Source organism: Sphaerodactylus townsendi, linkage group LG04 (assembly GCF_021028975.2).
Source record: "Sphaerodactylus townsendi isolate TG3544 linkage group LG04, MPM_Stown_v2.3, whole genome shotgun sequence".
NCBI lineage: Eukaryota > Metazoa > Chordata > Lepidosauria > Squamata > Sphaerodactylidae > Sphaerodactylus > Sphaerodactylus townsendi.
In genome coordinates, this window is record NC_059428.1 from 78,759,289 (window position 1) to 78,778,814 (window position 19,526).

Below are 19,526 nucleotides of genomic sequence, written 5' to 3' on the forward strand. Positions count from 1 at the left end.
ATGATGCCCAAGGGTCTGTTCACCAGGAGCTCTTGGAGGATTATCGGCTGCCCTCTCCCCTCCTTGGAAGAACTCTATAATTCCCAAAGCCTAAAGAAAGCCCAAAATATTCTGAGAGACCCATCTCATCCAGCACACTCTCTTTTTGAACTGTTAGCATCCGGCAGACGATACAGGTCTGTCAAAACTAGGACAAAGAGACTTAGAGACAGCTTCTACTCTAGAGCAGTGGCTATGCTAAACTCCGTGGCTTCGTGTTGATATGTTTGGGACTGTGTAGGGATGGGTGGAGGAAGGGGAAAGTGAGGATGGGGTATGAGTCTGAAATTGTGTGCATCAAGGAATGCTGCTGTAAATTTCGTTGTGCGTGCACAATGACAATAAATGCTTATGCTTATGCTTGACAAAGGAATCACAATATGGAAAGACTGCAAAATATTTGTCGACATTGACCATCCCATTGCATTGCAGAGCAGACTGAATTCCTTTCCTTCAGCAATAATGATTGGAAAATTCCACCATATTCCATCCCCAGACTGGATTTGCCCTTGTTTCTCTATGCTACCTGACACAGTATGCATATCATTTCACACTGCTGTTTACACAAAGAAGCCCATGCACACATTCTTGGTCCCCTAATTGCTAAAATGAAGTATAATACAGAGAAGTCATTTACACAATTTCTCCTAGCCAACAAGAATGAAGAGGTGGCTGTAATGGTGGCACCTTTTCTGACTATTATCTTGATAGAAATATCCCACCATGAATACTTTGGAAATAATAAATGATCAGTAATATGCAGACCAACTGTCCAGTCAACTGCTCTCTGGATTGTGAAATTGTTATAAAATTATAACCACAAACTGAACATATCTTTTAAATGTAAGGTGATCAGAAGCAATCCCTTTTTATATCAAGAAATGCCCTTAAAAGTTTTTAATTTCTGATTTTGAGTATTTTTAAAAATCCTTGTCCTTATAAATATAATTCTGGTTTCTGCCTTTGACAGTATTTGAAGCAGATATTCATTGGCAGATTTTAACAAGTGAAGTACTATTTTTAATATATAGATTTGTGCCCCAAGTTCAAAAACATAATAACATAAATCCTTGTTTAAGAATGTTTTCTTATATTCCCTGCAAAGATAAATCCAGGATCTTTGCCATGGTGAACTTCATTTCAAATGACATGAACTAAGAATGTACTGCAGTAAAGTCCTAATCCAAGCAGGTTTTGAGTTCTTTTTTTAAAATCTGACTTCACTATAAATGATCATTTAAATTGAGGGAAACAAAAATTCAACAACTGGAAAAATAATAACAGAAAAATAAGGCACCATAATATAAATAATGAAAGGCTCATGAGATATATGGTTTTAGCAAAACTATTGTTTACATTGTCTAACAGTGAATGTGAGGGTCTTGATCAAACAAACTGAGACATGATACAACATGAAATTACATTCAGCACTGGAACACTATTTTGCAATTAAAAGTATTTCACATCATTTACTTAATATAGATTATTCAAAGGGTAAAAATATAGCCAAATATTATTCTAACATAGTATTATTATCTTTAAAAAATCCATTCCAAGCCAACATTTGTCTGTTACAAGGATGTGATTAAGTCTACTGGCTGATGTGGCCTACAGTAAATTATGTTGTTACCAGCATCGTGAACACCTTTGGTAAGAAAAAGAATCCACAGTTCAAATTACCATTACTGCAACCACTGCAACAATCCTTTGGGAACTCAATGACAATTCAAGCACACAGCCTTCAAATCGAACAACTTGTCTAATTGACCATGGAGGAAACCTGCTCATCTGCTCTATAGCATCTAACTTAAATTCATTTATGATGCATTGCACAGGCTATAACAAGTGCTTAACAAAATTGGAAGGCATTTTTCAGAAACTATTTTGTCCTGAGAAATATACATCTCAAAATATTTTTCATAATTCTTTGCAAAATGGTTCATAAGTATTCAGAATTGGTGGGAGCTAGGAAGAAGTGGGAATGTTTTCCCCATACCAAGGCAACAGCACCAACGTTCCCTCACAATATTGACTAGCAGTGAGTGACGGAATTTGAATAATTATGAGTAACTTCATTCTCCCATAATTAGACATATGACTAGAAATAAATTCCAAGAAAAACTTGCTATGGAGGCAACTCAAATGTCATTACACAAGAGCAAGAGCAAGAAAGGGAACTGACCTGGTATGCCCTTAGCAATGGACATACATTACTCCTTCACTTTGTAGTGAGAACAATGAAGGTTTAATTTGCAATTAATGACCTTCTCAAGTAATCAGTTGATTAGCTATATAATACTCTATCATCATCATGTTTAGTATGTGACCAGGTATTTACTAGAATTTACAGGAGGAAGTCCCTCAAATAGACTCTTAAGCAGCTGTACATCAGATGTAAACAGATGCATTAAAAAGGACACAAATGGTAGGAGATATGTAAAGGGTTTTTTGTATCTCTTAAAAGCCTACCTTTCTCTGTAAAAATGCAGAAATACAACAATTCAATGCAACATTGGTAATAATACTATTTTAGTATCATGACCTAACTAGTTTTATTCAATTGCCAACATAGTAAAGCACCAGTGAGCCCTATAACATTGGTAGAAAGTTCTCTATATAGTTCTCTATAGAATCATGCATGTACAAACAACAGAGCCAGTCAATTCATGGACTTTCAAAAATATTTTTGTCCAGAAAAAAATACTACAATTTCTTACAACATGTTTTTGGATCTACAACATGCTTTGTGTAGAAATCCAAAACTGCAATTTCATGACTAATTGAAAAGAGAGCGAAAAAACAATCTTACCTGAGCCCCTTTTGGTCACAACCTTCAGACTCTGAACAAGAGTAGCATACAAGAGGATTAAGTGAGGAATAGGAGCTTTCATCTTCCAGTTCTCCAAGGCTGTTCCCTAAAGCACAAAGAAATAGAGATGTTGAAACATTGATCTGTATTTAATTCATGATTACAGAAATCACATCTTCATCTTCCAAAACTTTAACAGCTACCCTGATTTGCATAATCTCAACCACCCATTCCAAATACTCATTCAAATTTCCCCCTTCTTTCATTCTTGCACTGTCGACCTTCCTTTTTAGAATTCTTATTTTCTTAACTGATTTTCCACAGTAGTTTTCTTTCAAGCCTTTCCAAAGATCATGGGGAGATTTGCAGCTCATAATAGGGACACTCTTATCATCCCCTGTTGTTGAAGCCAGAAGATAGCATGCTTTGGAATAAGCCATTTTAAATAGTTCCAACTTATGGAGACTTCTGGGCATTTCTTGCTCATTCACATGGAGAAGATTCTGAATAGCAAGAGCATGTTTCATTTGAAATTTCCAGATCATAAACTTCTGCTCATCCAAATGATGGAGAGCAGGTATAGCGGGACTGGTTGCAAGCAGATATCGGTTTGGGTTTATACTGTACTCACATTTGCTGAAACTGTCACTGCTGGGTTAGAGCTGCTGACAGAAGCTTCTTTATCTGATATCTTGCTTCTTTACGTAAGCTTCCTTTATATAAGCAACTCACTTTGCATCAGAGAGAAAAGTATATGCAGTAAAAGCATCTGGGCCCATAACCTTTTGTTGTATTGCAATGAATTAGCAGAGTAAATAATAGGGCAGAGAAACAAATGTGTTGTTTTAGAGAAATTCACTAGATAACATCAGAATTTATCTATATATATCAAAAGCAAACCGTCCGTTTCTGAGTCGTGCTTTAACTCCAAGCAACTGGATGGATTGCTTTCAAATTTTCACTCAACGTGCCTTTCCAATGTGGGCAGGTTTTTGGATATTCACATTGCTGAAATTCAATACCTGAGCCAGGTAAAACATCTTTTTCCTGGCACACCAGGCCTTAGAATGTTTGTGCAGCATGTCTGTGGCCTGAGGGGTTGGTATGCCCTTTCAATGTTTGCTCAGATGGCCACAGATGAGCACTGAAAACAGTAAATAGGTAATACTGTTAGATAATACGAGTGGAAGGGAAACACATACACACTTTGTCGTGTGAGACATCAGGTGGGGATCTCCCCCTCACACACAGGTAACTTTCACTCTCTGTGCCTCACCCACTACTACCACATAACACACATACTCTCATACACATCCAGCTCATCCTCACACACCTCACTCTGCCCTCCCTCACATCCAACCACCACTTACCCACTTCCTCACCCATATTCGCCACAGCTCTCTTTTACTAAAAGTGAGCTGGAGTTTGCCTTTTTCTTCTAAGAAAATCCATAGGGTAGAAGTGAACCAACACTACTGGCTCCGCTTCTTTTGCACATGGCCATTTACGAACCCAGGGAGTTGGCCTCGATCAGAGGCCCTTTCCGCATGGGCAGTTAATGGTGCCCTGGGGACAGCAAAAACGCTGTCCCCAGGGAGCCATTCACACAGGGGGCGCAGCTGCTTCACAGCCGCGCCGCCCTCGCGCCCCCCGACCGGTGCAAAGCCGCCGCTTTCCGACCTCACTCGGGGAGCAAGGTTTCTGGAAAACGGTGGCTTGGAGCCACTACTGTGCGAACGACAGTGGCTACAAGGCGCCCTCCCCCCTGCCCCCTTCACTTACCTTGTCTCCAGCCGTCCGGCGCATCGCCAAGGCCTGGGGACACGCCCCCCTGCCCTGCGACGCTGGAGCAGTCGCACAGGGCCAGGGGGCGTGTCTCCAGGCCTCAGCAACGTGCCGGATGGCCAGAGACACACCGGGTCGGCTGGGCGACGGCGCTCCGCGGTGCCATCGTCCCGGCTGTTTCTGGGACCGTTCGTGTGAACGGTCCCAGGGGGGTTGGGTTGGCATGGGATGCGCCGACCCAACCCCCAACGATGCCAGGCGGAAACGGCCTGAGCGCCTCACCACCCTGCCTCTGCTTCCTGACTGGGATAGCCTCCTTGCCCCAGTTCTGCCTTACCCCAGCCAGGACTGTGTGTGTCAACCAGCCTCATGGACAGTGGGATTCGCACTCTGGACAGTTTCATTGTGGAATGGAAAGGGTTACCTTATACTAAAAACCAAGACACCACCATATAACAATGTGAATTGAAAAGGGAAAGAGGGATTCCATTTGACCACCCCAAAAGGCTATGCTGCAGATCATTGGACCTGCAAGGACATCTGTGTGGGTTGCGGACTGTGATGAGAAGGACAATTGCCGCTAGATGGACTTTGGTCTGATCCAGCTGGCTTGTTCTTATGTTCTTATGTTCTTACATGGCAGGACCCCACTAGTACTAAATATGGAAACAGCAAACTCTATGCAAATGCTCAGTCTGGGTATCTATGCAGTCTATGTCTGCCTGTGTGTCTGCCTCTCTATTTTGCTGAAAGAAGAAACAGAGAGATCTTTCCAGAAGCTCATGTGATTCTAGTCATGTGACTTCAACAGTTAACTCTTGCTTGAGTGAATGAAGCAGGGACTTGAAGCGGGAATTTTAACAAGTAGCCTACTTCTATCTTCCATGCAGCAAAGGAATCATTGGCATAAGGATTACATGCAGAACATACCTACACGAAGATTCTAGTCCGGTAACAACTTAGAGAGCAACAAAATTGGGGGGGGGGGGGAAGGCTTCTGAGAGCCAAAGCTCCCTTGGTCAGATACCTGATAAGGGAGTTTTTATTCTCAAAGTTGCAACCCCTCCAAATATATATATATATTGTTGGTCTGGAAGGTGCTACTGGACTGAAATTTAGCTGTACTACTGCAGAATAGTACAGCCACTCTATGAAACTCCCTACATCAAATACAGATATTTATTATGTAGCTTATTTCTATTTTAAGGATTGTAGTATGACTGCTATATTATACTCCCTGTTAAAATATTTTATGATGATTTTACGCTGCTGAATACTGTTTTCATTTTGTATTATTTTTAAACTGTTTTAACGCTGTAGTCAATGGCTTGATAGTTATTTTTATATTTTGTTATAATTTTTTTTATGGTTTCATCAGGGCCCTGGAGAGGTGCTTTTTAACAAATTTCTAAATGAATACACCAACAAAAAAAATAATAATTGTGAATAGTTCCTGTGCAAATGGACCTTGAATACATGAAGGAAAGAGGCAGAATCAGCAAGCACAATCCAAATAATCAACTCTCATTTGCTAATCTCATCTAAACATTTATTTTATAATTCATGAGCAGTGGGCTTGTAAGTAGTCCAAACAGAAAGGTTTACTTCAGTGCAGCATGGCCAAACACACACAAAAAATAAAAAAATAAAAACAGGCCAAGAAAGCGCTACATACATTCCAACAAGCTACAGGAAAAAGGGAAAACTCCTACTAGTTTTATATATTCGGGGGGGGAAAGAGAGAAGAATTTAGACAAAAGAGTTCTATCCATTTTTATACTGCAGCTTTAATTAAAAACAATTAAAGAACTAAGCACCAAAAACCTTCTACATGCATTATAATTTTAAAGGGGATAACAAAGCAGGAAACTGTGTCTTTTTAAAGTCACTGTTAAGACATTTTTTCCCAAGTTATGAATATTCTGATATATTCACAAATGTAGAACTCATACTTTGGATCTCTTTAAAGGATAAAGGGGGCTAAACCTGTGTAAGTAGGAAAATAACTTTTTAATCAGCAGAAACATTTTTAAAACATTTTTTTAAAATAAATAGAATAATTAATCAACTATTATAACAGAGAATTGAATTCCATGTAAATTCTCACCCCCAGATATGTATATGCTTTTTTAACCATACAAATAAGCCCCAGTCATGCAGAGGTGAAGCAGAACAGATGCAACTAAGGCTATGTCACACTATGTTGCTATGTTACACTGCAGGTCTAAGAAGTACGCTTCTGTAACCAAAATTCCATTTTACAGTCACTGCACTAAATGATTCTGCAGGAAATCCTGGTGCTGATATCTTCAGTCTCTAGGATACTAGACAGTCAGCTCCTTGCTCTGTGAGAGTTTAATAAATGCTTCCCAAAGAAATGTAGACTTTACATAGCATTTTAAGATCAACACAAAAGTCTGGCTAAAAAAAAAAAGCCAAGCATGCTCATTAGGACCAGACTGCTGAAGAGAATACTGCCTGTTTAAGAAAGAAAAGAAAACATATAAAACTTTGCCATAGTAGAAGCTCTAAGACAACTTCTAAAGTCCAGAGACACAGAAAGCATTAAAGATCACAGAAACAACAATGAAATAAACAGAAATTTCTATTTAAACACATCGAAGCTTCTGACATTTTAAATGTAATATATGGAAGAGGAAATTTCTGACCAGATAAGTTTTATAAGCACACCAGATACATTATCACGGCAAGGAACTACTGGAATCTAACGTGAGACCAATTGATAAACACCACTTGGAACTCATTCTGTATGTATCTACATGGGTCTTCTGTTACCATGTAGCAGGCAGGTATGAGAACATATAATTGCAAGAAGTCCTATATCTTTGTGGGAACTGAGGCCCCTTAAAGAGCAATCCAGATCTGAGAGGTCCTAAGAAAAGCACTGCTGCTGTACCCTCTCATCAGCTCCAGAAGGGTTTCTAGTAGTGCAGGGAAACAAAAAAAACTAAATGCCTCCCTGGCCACCCAAAAGCCCTCTATAGGGGAAACCGAAGTTACGCCACCCAAAAGGGTGGCATAAGTCTGACATTCCCACCACTGGCATTCCCGGGACCAAAGCCCAGTGGGAGCCACTAACATTGGCTCCACATTCAGGAACACTCCTAGAATGTCCCGTTTTGTTGACCTACAAGTTAAGTCGACACAACTCTGGAAGTGGTGGCTAGAGGTGGGTCAGATGCCATGGAGCTCTGTGGCGTATACCACTTACACCAGCGGGAGGGCAAAAGTGTCAGTGTGAGCTAGCTCCACCTCCTATGGCCATTCAGCCCCCGCCATCTGGACTGGGCTGCGTGACATGCTTTATAGAGCATCCCATAAGCGCAAGCTCAATGAAATTATGGCAGTATTTCCAGTTTGAAACTAAATAGCCAGAAGCAACAGAAAAAGAAAATAGCAAGCCACAACAGCATTTGGGGGGAATGACTCTACTTTCTGCCATACTACATTTCCATCTCTCCCCAAAGGTGGAAAGGGTATGGGGTTTACAGGCAGCCTAAAGGATGTGAAGGTGGTTAGCTGAAGCTGGTGCAAGGAGGTATGCTAGCATCAGGAGCACTGAATAAGGACTTCAATGTACACAAGGCCTGCCTTCATTCTCTTTGTTCTCCAGCCATTCCATTATGGCTATGCTCTCACTTCATGTTCAATATAAAATGGGAAAAATGAAATGAGAACTCAGCTTTACTCTTACATTTTCTATTTCTTTGCAGGACACATGGGTCCATACTCCAAAAACTTCAGTATCTCTTTGCTCTTTCCTGTAATTGGTCTCCATTCATCAACATTTCCTTTCTTATTTCTACCTTTATCTATGCAACACAGGACTCCACTGAATATTTGTTTGGCTGCTGCTGAAGCTGTTTACCAATCTGTTTTATTTTGTTTATCCATGGTCATTTATGCATGCTCTACTTAGCTCATAGCTGTTTGCTTTGCAGTGGGGATTTCCCAAACTTTTTTATTTACATAAGGATTCTTCTTCTGCAAAGTGTTCCTAGTCAATCCAATCAACCGTTTTGCCCACCCCAGCTTCTACTCAGTTGTTTCCATGCAACCTCTATTTGGGGAGGTTACCTGCCACCTTTTTTCTGCACTTTTGGTCCAGCATTAGTTTGCTAGACTATTAAGTATTAAAAGAAATAAAAAAGAAAGCCTTTCTGACCCTTCTGAAATGGTGGCTCAAAGAGAGGGAACAACTAATGTGGTGTGAGCAGAGAAAGGAGGGAAGAAGCACAAAAACCTGAATAAAGCTAAACACATGCTGATTTCCTTTGCTTTCCCTGAGAAGGGAGAGGAAAAGTAGCACTTTCATAGCTTTTGAAAACCATGATGATTCTTTGATCTGAAGGCGAGGTGATGGCAGAAGGGTGAGAAATGTGTACATAACTGAGAAGAAACCTGAAGGAAATGTACTTTTAGTGCAAAGGAGATCACAAGCGCATAAATGACCTATGCCTCTTAATTTCTGCCTCAACACAACTCTTTCAAAAAACTACTCCAATGTGATGCACCCCCCTCCCCCCCACATTTTACTGTACTACAAATGTGTATACCACTTGGCTTGATCTGTTAGGTTTATATATTCTGGAGATTTATATATTCTGAAGCCTTTGCTTGCCAGAAGACAGGTTCTCACTGCCGACAGCTGTTCTCATGAAATATGCATTTTTCATTGTGCCACCTATGTTTTTAATATATGCAGTGCATGACAAAAATTGCCTGACCCTTGGGGTGACGACCTTTCGTGCACAAATGCCTGTCATATAACAATGAGCTGCAATGCAAAGTATCATAAAACAGGACTCCACTAAGCACTTATAACATGTAAACTGGTCCTTACTCCTATTTACATTGATACAAACTAATCTGTTAAAAAGCAATAGCATCCAACACAGTTGAAGTTGGGATCAAGTGTGCTGATTTGGGAATTTTTTTCTCCAAACTGCAGCCTTATTTGAATTCCCACTCATTTATGGTATCACGGTACCAGGTTCAAAGTGGCAGTACTGTAATAAATGTCACCACTTTCTATGTATGGAATGTTTCCAAACATTCAAAAGACAACAAACACCCACCTACTCCAAAAACTGATATTCAGATACATACTGTTATTGAACCTAAAAGTTCCATTTAACTATACGAGCTATTAGCTTTTAATAGACGAATTACTCCATGATATTCTCATTTAAACTCATTTAAGAACTGAAGATCGCAAATCCCATGGAATTTAGTTCACCTACTTTCCCTCTTGATGCCTCTCATGCCTGGTATGCCTTCCCAAGGCAGCTACGTGATGCCATCTTTTACTTTCTTCAGATCTCTCTTCCTAGGGAATATGAACTTTGTTTTTGTTTGTTCATGAAAGTCTGTAAAGAACCACTGATGGCACTGTATAAATAATAAATAATCATAATTATAAGGATCTTCAGTAATGCTTCACTAAAATAAGTCCCTGCATTATTGTTCCCTGAAGATTTGGCAGCATGAACACAAAATGACAACGCAAGCTAGTTTTCAAGCAGGAAGAGTAATTTTTGTTCATTTGGGGTTTGCTAGGTAATGAAACATTTATTTTAAAAATTCCATGAACTCAAAATTATCATCACTTGCAAATGCCACTCTTCTTAAAAATTAGAAAGGACACTGGAAAATATTTCATAATCACTGCTACCAGTTTTTTGTATATTACTCCAGCTTGAACACACCTTTCAGCAGGGTCAAGTCTTCTGGCGAAACAAATGCAAGATATGCTGAAAGTTCAGTATGGAATTGTTGTGATTAATTCTGGTTTAGGGTTGACATAGGCAGTCCAATCCAAAGGAGGGGATCATTGAATGGCAGCTTGGGAGGTTGCTACCCCACTGTCTCCAAAGAAGCATTCGGCAGGGCGGGCAGCAGGAAAACAAAGGGAAGCTCTTCTGGCAGTGAAAAGCTGCACTTAGGGCAACAGCTTACTGCACCCTTTTTGATGGCATAAGTCTGCACTGGGAGAAGGAGTGTTCCTGGGCTGAAAGTGATTAGGAAGCTGATTAAAGTTAGCCCCTTGGAATGCCCTAATCCATGCCACCACAGGAGCAAACCTTAGCATTCACCCACGTGGATCCCCACTCTGCCCTGATGATGATGTAAGTGCCTCTGCATTGGCATCTGTGCCCTTTCATGTAGTGCTAGTGGCACTGGTGCTGGAACAGTTACCTGTAGCCACTGTGTGCATGGTTCTTCATTGATTCCCAGCCTGCTCGTTGGTTCTCCCTGACCTATTGGACTGTGACCTGACTACGCCTTATCTGCCACCTCCCTTGACCCATTGAACTGTGACCTGGCCACGCTTGTTCTTGCTGCCTGCTTTGCCGTGCGGTGTCACAGCCAGCCATGCTCCTGCCTGCTGGCAGCACACTGTGCATGTGACTATCTGGGCCAAATTGGGCTTCTCCTGATTTCTAGCAGCTGATATATGGCTCCAAGGAAAATGTAATGTACAGTTTGTTGCTTAAATTTAATTCTTAGCAAAGTAAGCTAAAAACTTGACTTCAATCCTTGTAACATTCTGGAATGCACAAACACATACTGATTTGGATCACACCCTGTATTCTGATTGCAAACAGAATCATAATTATTCAATTATCAGTTCAATAGTTCATCACTATTAGGTAGATGATTTCACTGTTTTCCTTACTAATCATGCAATATAGTGCAGTGTGCATTCTTACAGCCCAGCTGAGGTCTACTACCATCCCATCCTTGCCGCAGAACTTTTCTGCTCTACAGGCAGACCATTAAATAGACAGTTTGATCACTCACAAATTATAAACATTAGTCATCGATAAATGCTGTGTTTCAATAAAATCCTACATTTTGATATTGTCTGAGTAGTTGTTAGAGTCACTAATAACTGTTGATCAATCTGAACCAGTGAAGTCTTTGTGCATGTGCAGATTTTTAAAACTTGTATTGGTGCAGACCAATACAGCAGGCATTCATGGCTGCTCAGCACAAACCAAAGGGACTGGGTGGTAGACAGCTCAAAATTTAATGTGATTGAGCAGAATAATTATCAATTTTCATGAGATGCAAATTAGGCAATTAAGGTTTCCAGTAAACTGAATTAGGCAGCTCTACTCATCACCCATTCTAACAAAGACGTCTGTGAATCACCATTTATTTATTTATTTATTTATTTATATTTTAGATTTCTAGGCCGCCTCTTCCCCGAAGGGCTCGAGACGCATGAGACGCAGTTGCTGCTTGGGGTGGGGAGAAGCGAAACCAGCTGATGCCACCCCAGTAAGGGCAGAAGGGGAAGGGGAGCCACGCTTGGAAAGGGCTAGTGTCACCAGAAAAAAGGAGAGGTGAACCGAGACTTTAAAGGGGCTTGCCCTACTTCGTCTTGGCCATGTGCTCGCCAGCTGACAATTTGCCCACCCACCTCTCCCTAACATGTTAATGCATGCTCATTTTGTCATAGCGCAGATACTTGGCATTTTGGCGCATTAGTATTGCTCTGGAAGGGCAAGGGCAAGGGAGCTAGGGAGCTACGCCTTCCCCTTGGGAACGGCAACAGTGGCAAGAGGCGGCCGCCCCTGCCGAACCAAGCCGAAGGGGAACATCTCTTGCAAGGAACATCCGCCTGGCAGAGCCCCACAGTAGACCAAAGCTCGGGACAGGGCGCCTGCCCTGCAGAGCTTTAGCACGTTACCCGCATGACCAGATCCAGACCCATGCTTAGCCTCACACTTCTGCTCAATAAAATGGCTATGGCCAATTTATTACCCCAGCAATGGAGTAGTGTGTATTATTGGTAAAGAGCTCCACACAAAAGAGATCCACCCTCGGACAGCAATTGCATTTACATATTAGTTACCTCCTATGGATTTTCCTGCAGATGCCTGTTTTCAGTAGAGCCTATCTCTTCTGCCTTCTACCTTGTCTGCTATCTTATTCACACATTCTTAATCTATCCTCACTTTCCAATCTCCTCCCAACCCATTGCTATCTTTTTTCCAATCTGTTCAGAAACCTGATATACAGAAACTTAGCAAGAAGACTCTTGTAGCTACATTTCTGTGTGCTCAACTGCTGTTAAAAGGTGGTGGTTGTTTGGATAGTTAAACTGACCAACAGCGGGTACTGCAACAAAGACATGAAGTTTCTAGTCAGGGAGGGATCAGATATCTAAGGGAAGAGTCATAGCTGGTGCCAGTTTGCTTCACAGTTGTTTGCAGTAAAGCCTGAGTCTGTAAAGCTAGACCTCTGTTGTCCTTGAATGAACTATCAAAACAATGATGTTGGCCCAGTACTACAGTGACTCTTGCCTGTTATCTCATAAGAACATAAGAACATAAGAACAAGCCAGCTGGATCAGACCAGAGTCCATCTAGTCCAGCTCTCTGCTACTCGCAGTGGCCCACCAGGTGCCTTTGGGAGTTCACATGTAGGATGTGAAAGCAATGGCCTTCTGTGGCTGTTGCTCCCGAGCACCTGGACTGTTAAGGCATTTGCAATCTCAGATCAAAGAGGATCAAGATTGGTAGCCATAAATCGACTTCTCCTCCATAAATCTGTCCAAGCCCCTTTTAAAGCTATCCAGGTTAGTGGCCATCACCACCTCCTGTGGCAGCATATTCCAAACACCAATCACACGTTGCGTGAAGAAGTGTTTCCTTTTATTAGTTCTAATTCTTCCCCCCAGCATTTTCAATGAATGCCCCCTGGTCCTAGTATTGTGAGAAAGAGAGACAAATTTCTCTCTGTTGACATTTTCTACCCCATGCTTCATTTTATAGACTTCAATCATATCCCCCCTCAGACGTCTCCTCTCCAAACTAAAGAGTCCCAAACGCTGCAGCCTTTCCTCATAAGGAAGGTGCTGCAGTCCCTCAATCATCCTCGTCAGCCTCTTCTCTGCACTTTTTCTATCTCTTCAATATCCTTTTTGAGATGTGGCGACCAGAACTGAACACAGTACTCCAAGTGCGGTCGCACCACTGCTTTATATAAGGGCATGACAATCTTTGCAGTTTTATTCTCAATTCCTTTCCTAATTATCCCCAGCATAGAGTTTGCCTTTTTCACAGCTGCCATACATTGAGTTGACATTCCCATGGAACTATCAACTAAGACGCCCAAATCCCTTTCCTGGTCTGTGACTGATAGCACTGACCCCTGTAGCGTGTATGTGAAGTTTGGATTTTTTGCCCCTATGTGCATCACTTTGCATTTTGCTACATTGAACTGCATTTGCCATTTCTTAGCCCACTCACCTAATTTATCAAGGTCCGCTTGGAGCTCCTCGCAATCCTTTGTGGTTCTCACCACCCTACATAATTTGGTATCATCTGCAAACTTGGCCACCACGCTACCCACCCCTACTTCCAGGTCATTTATGAATAGGTTAAAGAGCACTGGTCCCAATACGGATCCTTGGGGGACACCCCTCCCTACATCTCTCCATTGTGAGAATTTCCCATTTACACCCACTCTTTGCTTCCTGTTTCTCAACCAGTTTTTAATCCATAGGAGGACTTCCCCTCTTATTCCTTCATTGCTGAGTTTTCTCAATAGTCTCTGGTGAGGAACTTTGTCAAAAGCCTTTTGGAAATCCAAGTAGACAATGTCCACTGGTTCCCCCTTATCCACATGCCTATTTACATCCTCAAAGAACTCTAGTAAGTTTGTAGAGACAGGATTTGCCTCTGCAAAAGCCATGCTGACTCTTTCTCAGCAGGTCTTGCTTTTCTACATGTTTAATAATTTTATCTTTAATGACAGATTCTACTAATTTACCAGGAACAGATGTCAAACTGACTGGCCTGTAATTTCCTTGGTCCCCCCTAGGTCCTTTCTTAAAGATTTGTGTTGCATTGGCCATCTTCCAGTCTTCAGGGATGGAGCCTGATTTCAGGGATAAGTTGCATATTAAAGTGAGAAGATCAGCAATTTCATGCTTGAGCTCTTAAGAACTCTTGGGTGAATGCAATCTGGGCCAGGGGATTTGGTAGCATTTAGTTTATCAATGGCTGCCAGAACTTATTCTTTGTCTACCACTATTTTCACTAGTTCCTCGGATTCACCTCCTAAGAAGCTTGGTTCAGGGGCAGGAATTTTCCTCACCTCCTCTTGGGTGAAGACAGATGCAAAGAATTCATTCAGCTTCTCTGCAATCTCCCTGTTATCTTTTAGCACACCTTTCATTCCTTCGTCATCTAACGGCCTACCGCTTCCCTTGCTGGCTTCCTGCTTTTGATGTACTTGAAGAACTGTTTGTTGCTGGTCTTGATGTTCGCAGCCATGTGTTCCTCATAATCCTTTTTTGCCTCCCTTACAGCTAACTTGCTTCTCTTTTGCCACCATTTGTGTTCTCTCTGGTATTCTTTATCAGTTAAGTTGGACTTCCATTTTCTAAAAGACATCTTTTTCCTAATAATTTCCTCAACGTCCCTTGTTAACCATGGTGGCTTTCTTTTGGACTGGGCGCTGCCTTTCCTAACCTATAGAACACATTCCAGCTGAGCTTTTGTGACTGTGTTTTTAAATAACCTCCAAGCATCTTGGACATTTTTGACTCTCTTGATTTTCCCTTTCAGCTTCCTGCGCACTATCCCCTCATCTTTGAGAAATTTCCCTTTCTGAAGGCAAATGTAACTACATTAGTAGTTGTCACTTGTTCGCATGCAGAGATACTGAATCTGACAGCATTGTGGTCGCTGTTCCCTATCGGCTCAACAACACTGACTTCCCGCACCAGGTCCTGGGTCCCACATAGAATTAGATCTAGGATCACATCTCCTGGTTGGTTCTACAACCATCTGCTCTAAGCCACAGTCATTTAGCATATCCAGGAATGTTCTCTCCTTACTATGACCTGAACATGCATTTTTTCCAGTTTATATGGGGATAGTTAAAATCGCCCATTACCACGACATTTTTGCTTTTGTTGGCCTCTCTAATTTCTTTTTCCATCTCAGAATCCTCTTGTGCGCTTTGGTCAGGGGGACGATAATACATTCCTAATATTAAACTATCCTTCACCCCTGGTATTGATATCCATAGTGCTTCTGTAGGGGAATCAGCTCCCCCTGCATTGTCTATTTTATGTGACACTATGCTCTCTTTGACGTAGAGGGCAACCCCACCCCCAATACGCCCTGTCCTATCCTTCCTGTAGAGCCTGTAACCTGGGATAACAGCATCCCACTGGTTCTCCTCATTCCACCATGTCTCTGTGATGCCCACTATATCAATGTCTTCCTTCAAAACTCTGTACTCCACCTCCCACATTTTAGGTCGAAGGCTTCTACTATTAGCATAGAGACACTTGTATACTCTGTCTCTGTCCCTAACCTGGGATTTTTGTGTTTTGCCCTCTAGCCTTTTGTAGACACTATCACTTGTCACATTGCTGTGCACTTCTCTTGTCTGTGCTTGATTTAAAAAAATCCTCCATCCCTGTCTGCATCCCCATGGACTCTGTATTCCGAACCGAAGTCACCTCAGCTCCTGTCGGCTTTCCCCCAGGGATCAGTTTAAAAGCTGTTCTGCCACCTTTTTAATGTTGAGCCAGCAGCCTGGTTCCTCTTTGGTTAAGATGAAGCCCGTCCCTTTTGTACAAGCCTGCCTTATCCCAAAAGGTTCCCCAGTTCCTGACAAATCTGAAACCCTCTGCCTTGCACCACCTTCTCGTCCACGCATTGAGACCCTGTATCTCCGCTTTGCCTAGCTTCGCCCTGCGCGTGGAACAGGTAGCATTTCAGAGAATGCCACCTTGGGGTCCTGGATTTTAACCTTTTTCCTAGCAGCCTAAATTTAGCTTCCAGAACCTCCCGGCTACATTTCCCAATGTCATTGGTACCAATGTGGACCACAACTGCTGACTCCACCCCAGCACTGTCTAACAGCCTATCTAGACGTAGCGTGACATCCGCAACCTTCGCACCAGGCAGGCAAGTCACCATGCGGTCATCACGCCTGTCACAAACCCAGCTCTCTATATTCCTGATGATCGAATCACCCACTACAAGGAGCCCCCCACCCCCCCTGAGGGGTATCCTCAGTGCGAGAGGATATCTGACCACCAACTAAGGAAGGGGTCCCATCTAAGGGAACATCTTCCCCCACCGCAGACTGGCACCCTCTGTCACCCAGACTCTCATTCTCCATGACATCTGAAGAGATGTCACCTTGGGAAGTGGGACCCGGCTGCTGGGTCCCTGAAAGCCTTGTTTGTTGCCCTCTCTGCCTCTCTCAGCTTCTCCAGGTCTGCCACCTTGGCTTCAAGAGAACGGACACGTTCCTTGTATGCCAGGAGCTCATTGCAGCGAGGGCACACCCACGACTTCTGTCCTAGTGGCAGATAGTCATACATGTGACACTCAGTGCAAAACACTGGGAAGCCCCATCCCCCTGCTGGCTCCCTGCCTTCACATCTGCTTTTGTTTATATATTTAGATATTAAACTTTTAGTCAGTGCCCCTTTGAGCTATCTGTACCTACTATCCCTCAAAAAATGTCCTTATTAATTAATTAATTTATTTATTTTTAAAAAAAGAAGAAGAAATTGCAGCTGCTGCTAGGCCAAGGCCGCTGGTTCCAGAGACTGAACTAAAGACTGAATGACTCACCTCAGGAGCCCCACCTTTAGCAGCCCAGGACAAAGAGTAACCTCTGTTAACCCCTGTTAAGCCCCACCTCCAGCAGTCTCAGCTCTTAGCAACCTTACAAGGAGAAAAAGAGAAAACCCCTGCAAACCCCTGTTAAAAATACACTGTTTTAAAAGATGTGGCTTTGAGAAAAGCCCTCCAAAATGAACACCAGCAGGTCACTCTGCTCTTCCTGGCCAGTTGCCTTGTCCACTGCTGCTCCTTTCTGCTGGTTCCAGAGACTCATGCCCAGTAGTTTCCATTTCTAATTCTCTCACTTTGCTGAGCACTGATTGCAATAACCAAGTCCAGGTGATTGGTGATTTTCTGATGATTATTAATGACAGGATTAATCCACCCAACTTTTTTGTAAGCCAGCCCACAGTTCTGTGCACCTAGGATTTCTAGATGAGTGGAATGTTTGTGGTAATGGACATTTTCATGTCTGCAAATTTATTTGTACTTATTCATTTAAGACATTGATATGCTACTATTTCCCACACCTACTTGGGCATTCTAACCAGTATACCACACTGGATCTAAACACAACAAATAGGTCCTAGCATTGCCAGCCTTCAGTGGGGCCTGGAGCTCTCCAAGAATTGCAACTGAACTCCAAGCTACAGAAATCTGGTCCCCTGGACAAAATGGCTGCTTTGGAGAGTGGACTCCCAACCAAGATTGGCAACCCTCTAAATAAGTGCTGGATAGCTAATTAACTTAAAATGGAGTGAATAGGTGCTTTGGTTTTTTCCTTATCACAACAGCAGAATCTGAATAGTTCTGAATTTTTGTTAAAATTTGCTGGCTTACCTAATTAAATCTCTTTATTGCTACTTCCCCTAAAATATGCCTTAAGTGGCTTACAATAATATCAATAAAGACCTTAAAATATATCAAAACACTGAAAAAATACACATTCATATGAATAAAACAGCAGCATGAAAATACAGAAAGAAAGATCAGCAGGGAGTTAAATTCCATCTTTGGTTCCCATTTTTTGTAGTTAGTATACAAGTACCAACAGAAAACCTTGAAATGACAATTTCAACTGCCAAGGAAGTTGATATAGAAGAGATCCTCATATATCTAATATATGATGTAATGGTGGCCAACATTACTATCAAGAAATCAACAATGGGAAGGCATCCAGGGTTGGGTTACTATTTCTGGAAACGCAGAGTACTTCCCAGTTTCAGACAAACAAACAGTACATAAAAGGGCTTACCAACCAACAGTAGCAGGGATATCTGAATGTACACAGACATTAAAAATAAATAAACAAATGGTGTCCAGAGTTGCCAGAGCTAGCCCAAATGGCTTTTAACAACTTGCAAAAGAGAAAGAATGAATTTTAGAGAGATGAGATAAAGCAAGATGGAGAGTCATTCTGTACAGCATATTTATAACAAGTTGCAATCATAATAAAAAGGGAAAATGAGTCCATTTATAACAATTGTAACTCGTTATAAATATGCTGTGTGGAATGACCTGGAGAGAGGGCAGAGAATGTTAAAATGTTGGGTCTACAGTGGTGGAAACAGGAGAACAGCTCAGGGGTTAGCTGTGTGAAGGGTCAGGAAGGAACAAACATTGGCTGCCAGAAGTGTGTGCCAAGGAGTAAGAGGGAAGAAGGAAGGCAATCTGAGCCATGGCAAGAATTCCCACTTTTCTTTCTTGCTCTTTACCAAAATTAGAAGAACCAGAAGAAATAGAACTTACACTGAGTACAAAGATTAGCTCTGTTTTTGTCATCAAGTTGCAGCCAGCCAAGGGCAACCTTGTACAGTGTTCAATAAAAGAGATTAGCAGATAGGGTTACTAACTGCCTAGCACTGGCTTGGACATTCCAGTATTTTCACTGGATGTCAGAAAAAAAGGACAAAAATACCAGACATTTAAATGTGTGGTATTTTTAGGATTGCTGCTCCAGCCATTTCAAACCCAGACATCACAACAACTTGCTGTAGCCTGGATGCTATATGTGGAACAGCTGCAGCAGCAACCAAAGAGAATACTGCACATTCCAGGGGTGCTGCAGCTGTTCTGAAGTCACTTCCAGAGCTGCTTCCCATTTGGCCTTGGAATGTCCAAACAGCAACCTCTGGGCTATTTAGCCTGCAAAGGCAAGGACTGCTGTGGCTGCTACTTGCTTGGGCTAGGCAGCATAAGGCACAGAGCAGCAATTAAAAGGGCATTAAAAATTCTCAGTACTCATCAAAAGTTACTTCACA

At 42.0% G+C, this 19,526-nt stretch overlaps 1 protein-coding gene across 2 annotated transcripts in view; it reads right to left on the reverse strand.

The window, feature by feature from the left end:
* Positions 1-19,526, reverse strand: part of IL1RAPL1 (interleukin 1 receptor accessory protein like 1) — a 949,422-nt gene that overhangs the window by 787,200 nt on the left and 142,696 nt on the right. For both annotated transcript variants that reach the window (XM_048494984.1, XM_048494983.1), the window contains exon 2: positions 2,849-2,954. In XM_048494984.1, the coding sequence (XP_048350941.1) occupies positions 2,849-2,930 (82 nt within the window). In that variant the 5' untranslated portion in view covers positions 2,931-2,954. The remainder of the gene's footprint in view (positions 1-2,848; positions 2,955-19,526) is intronic.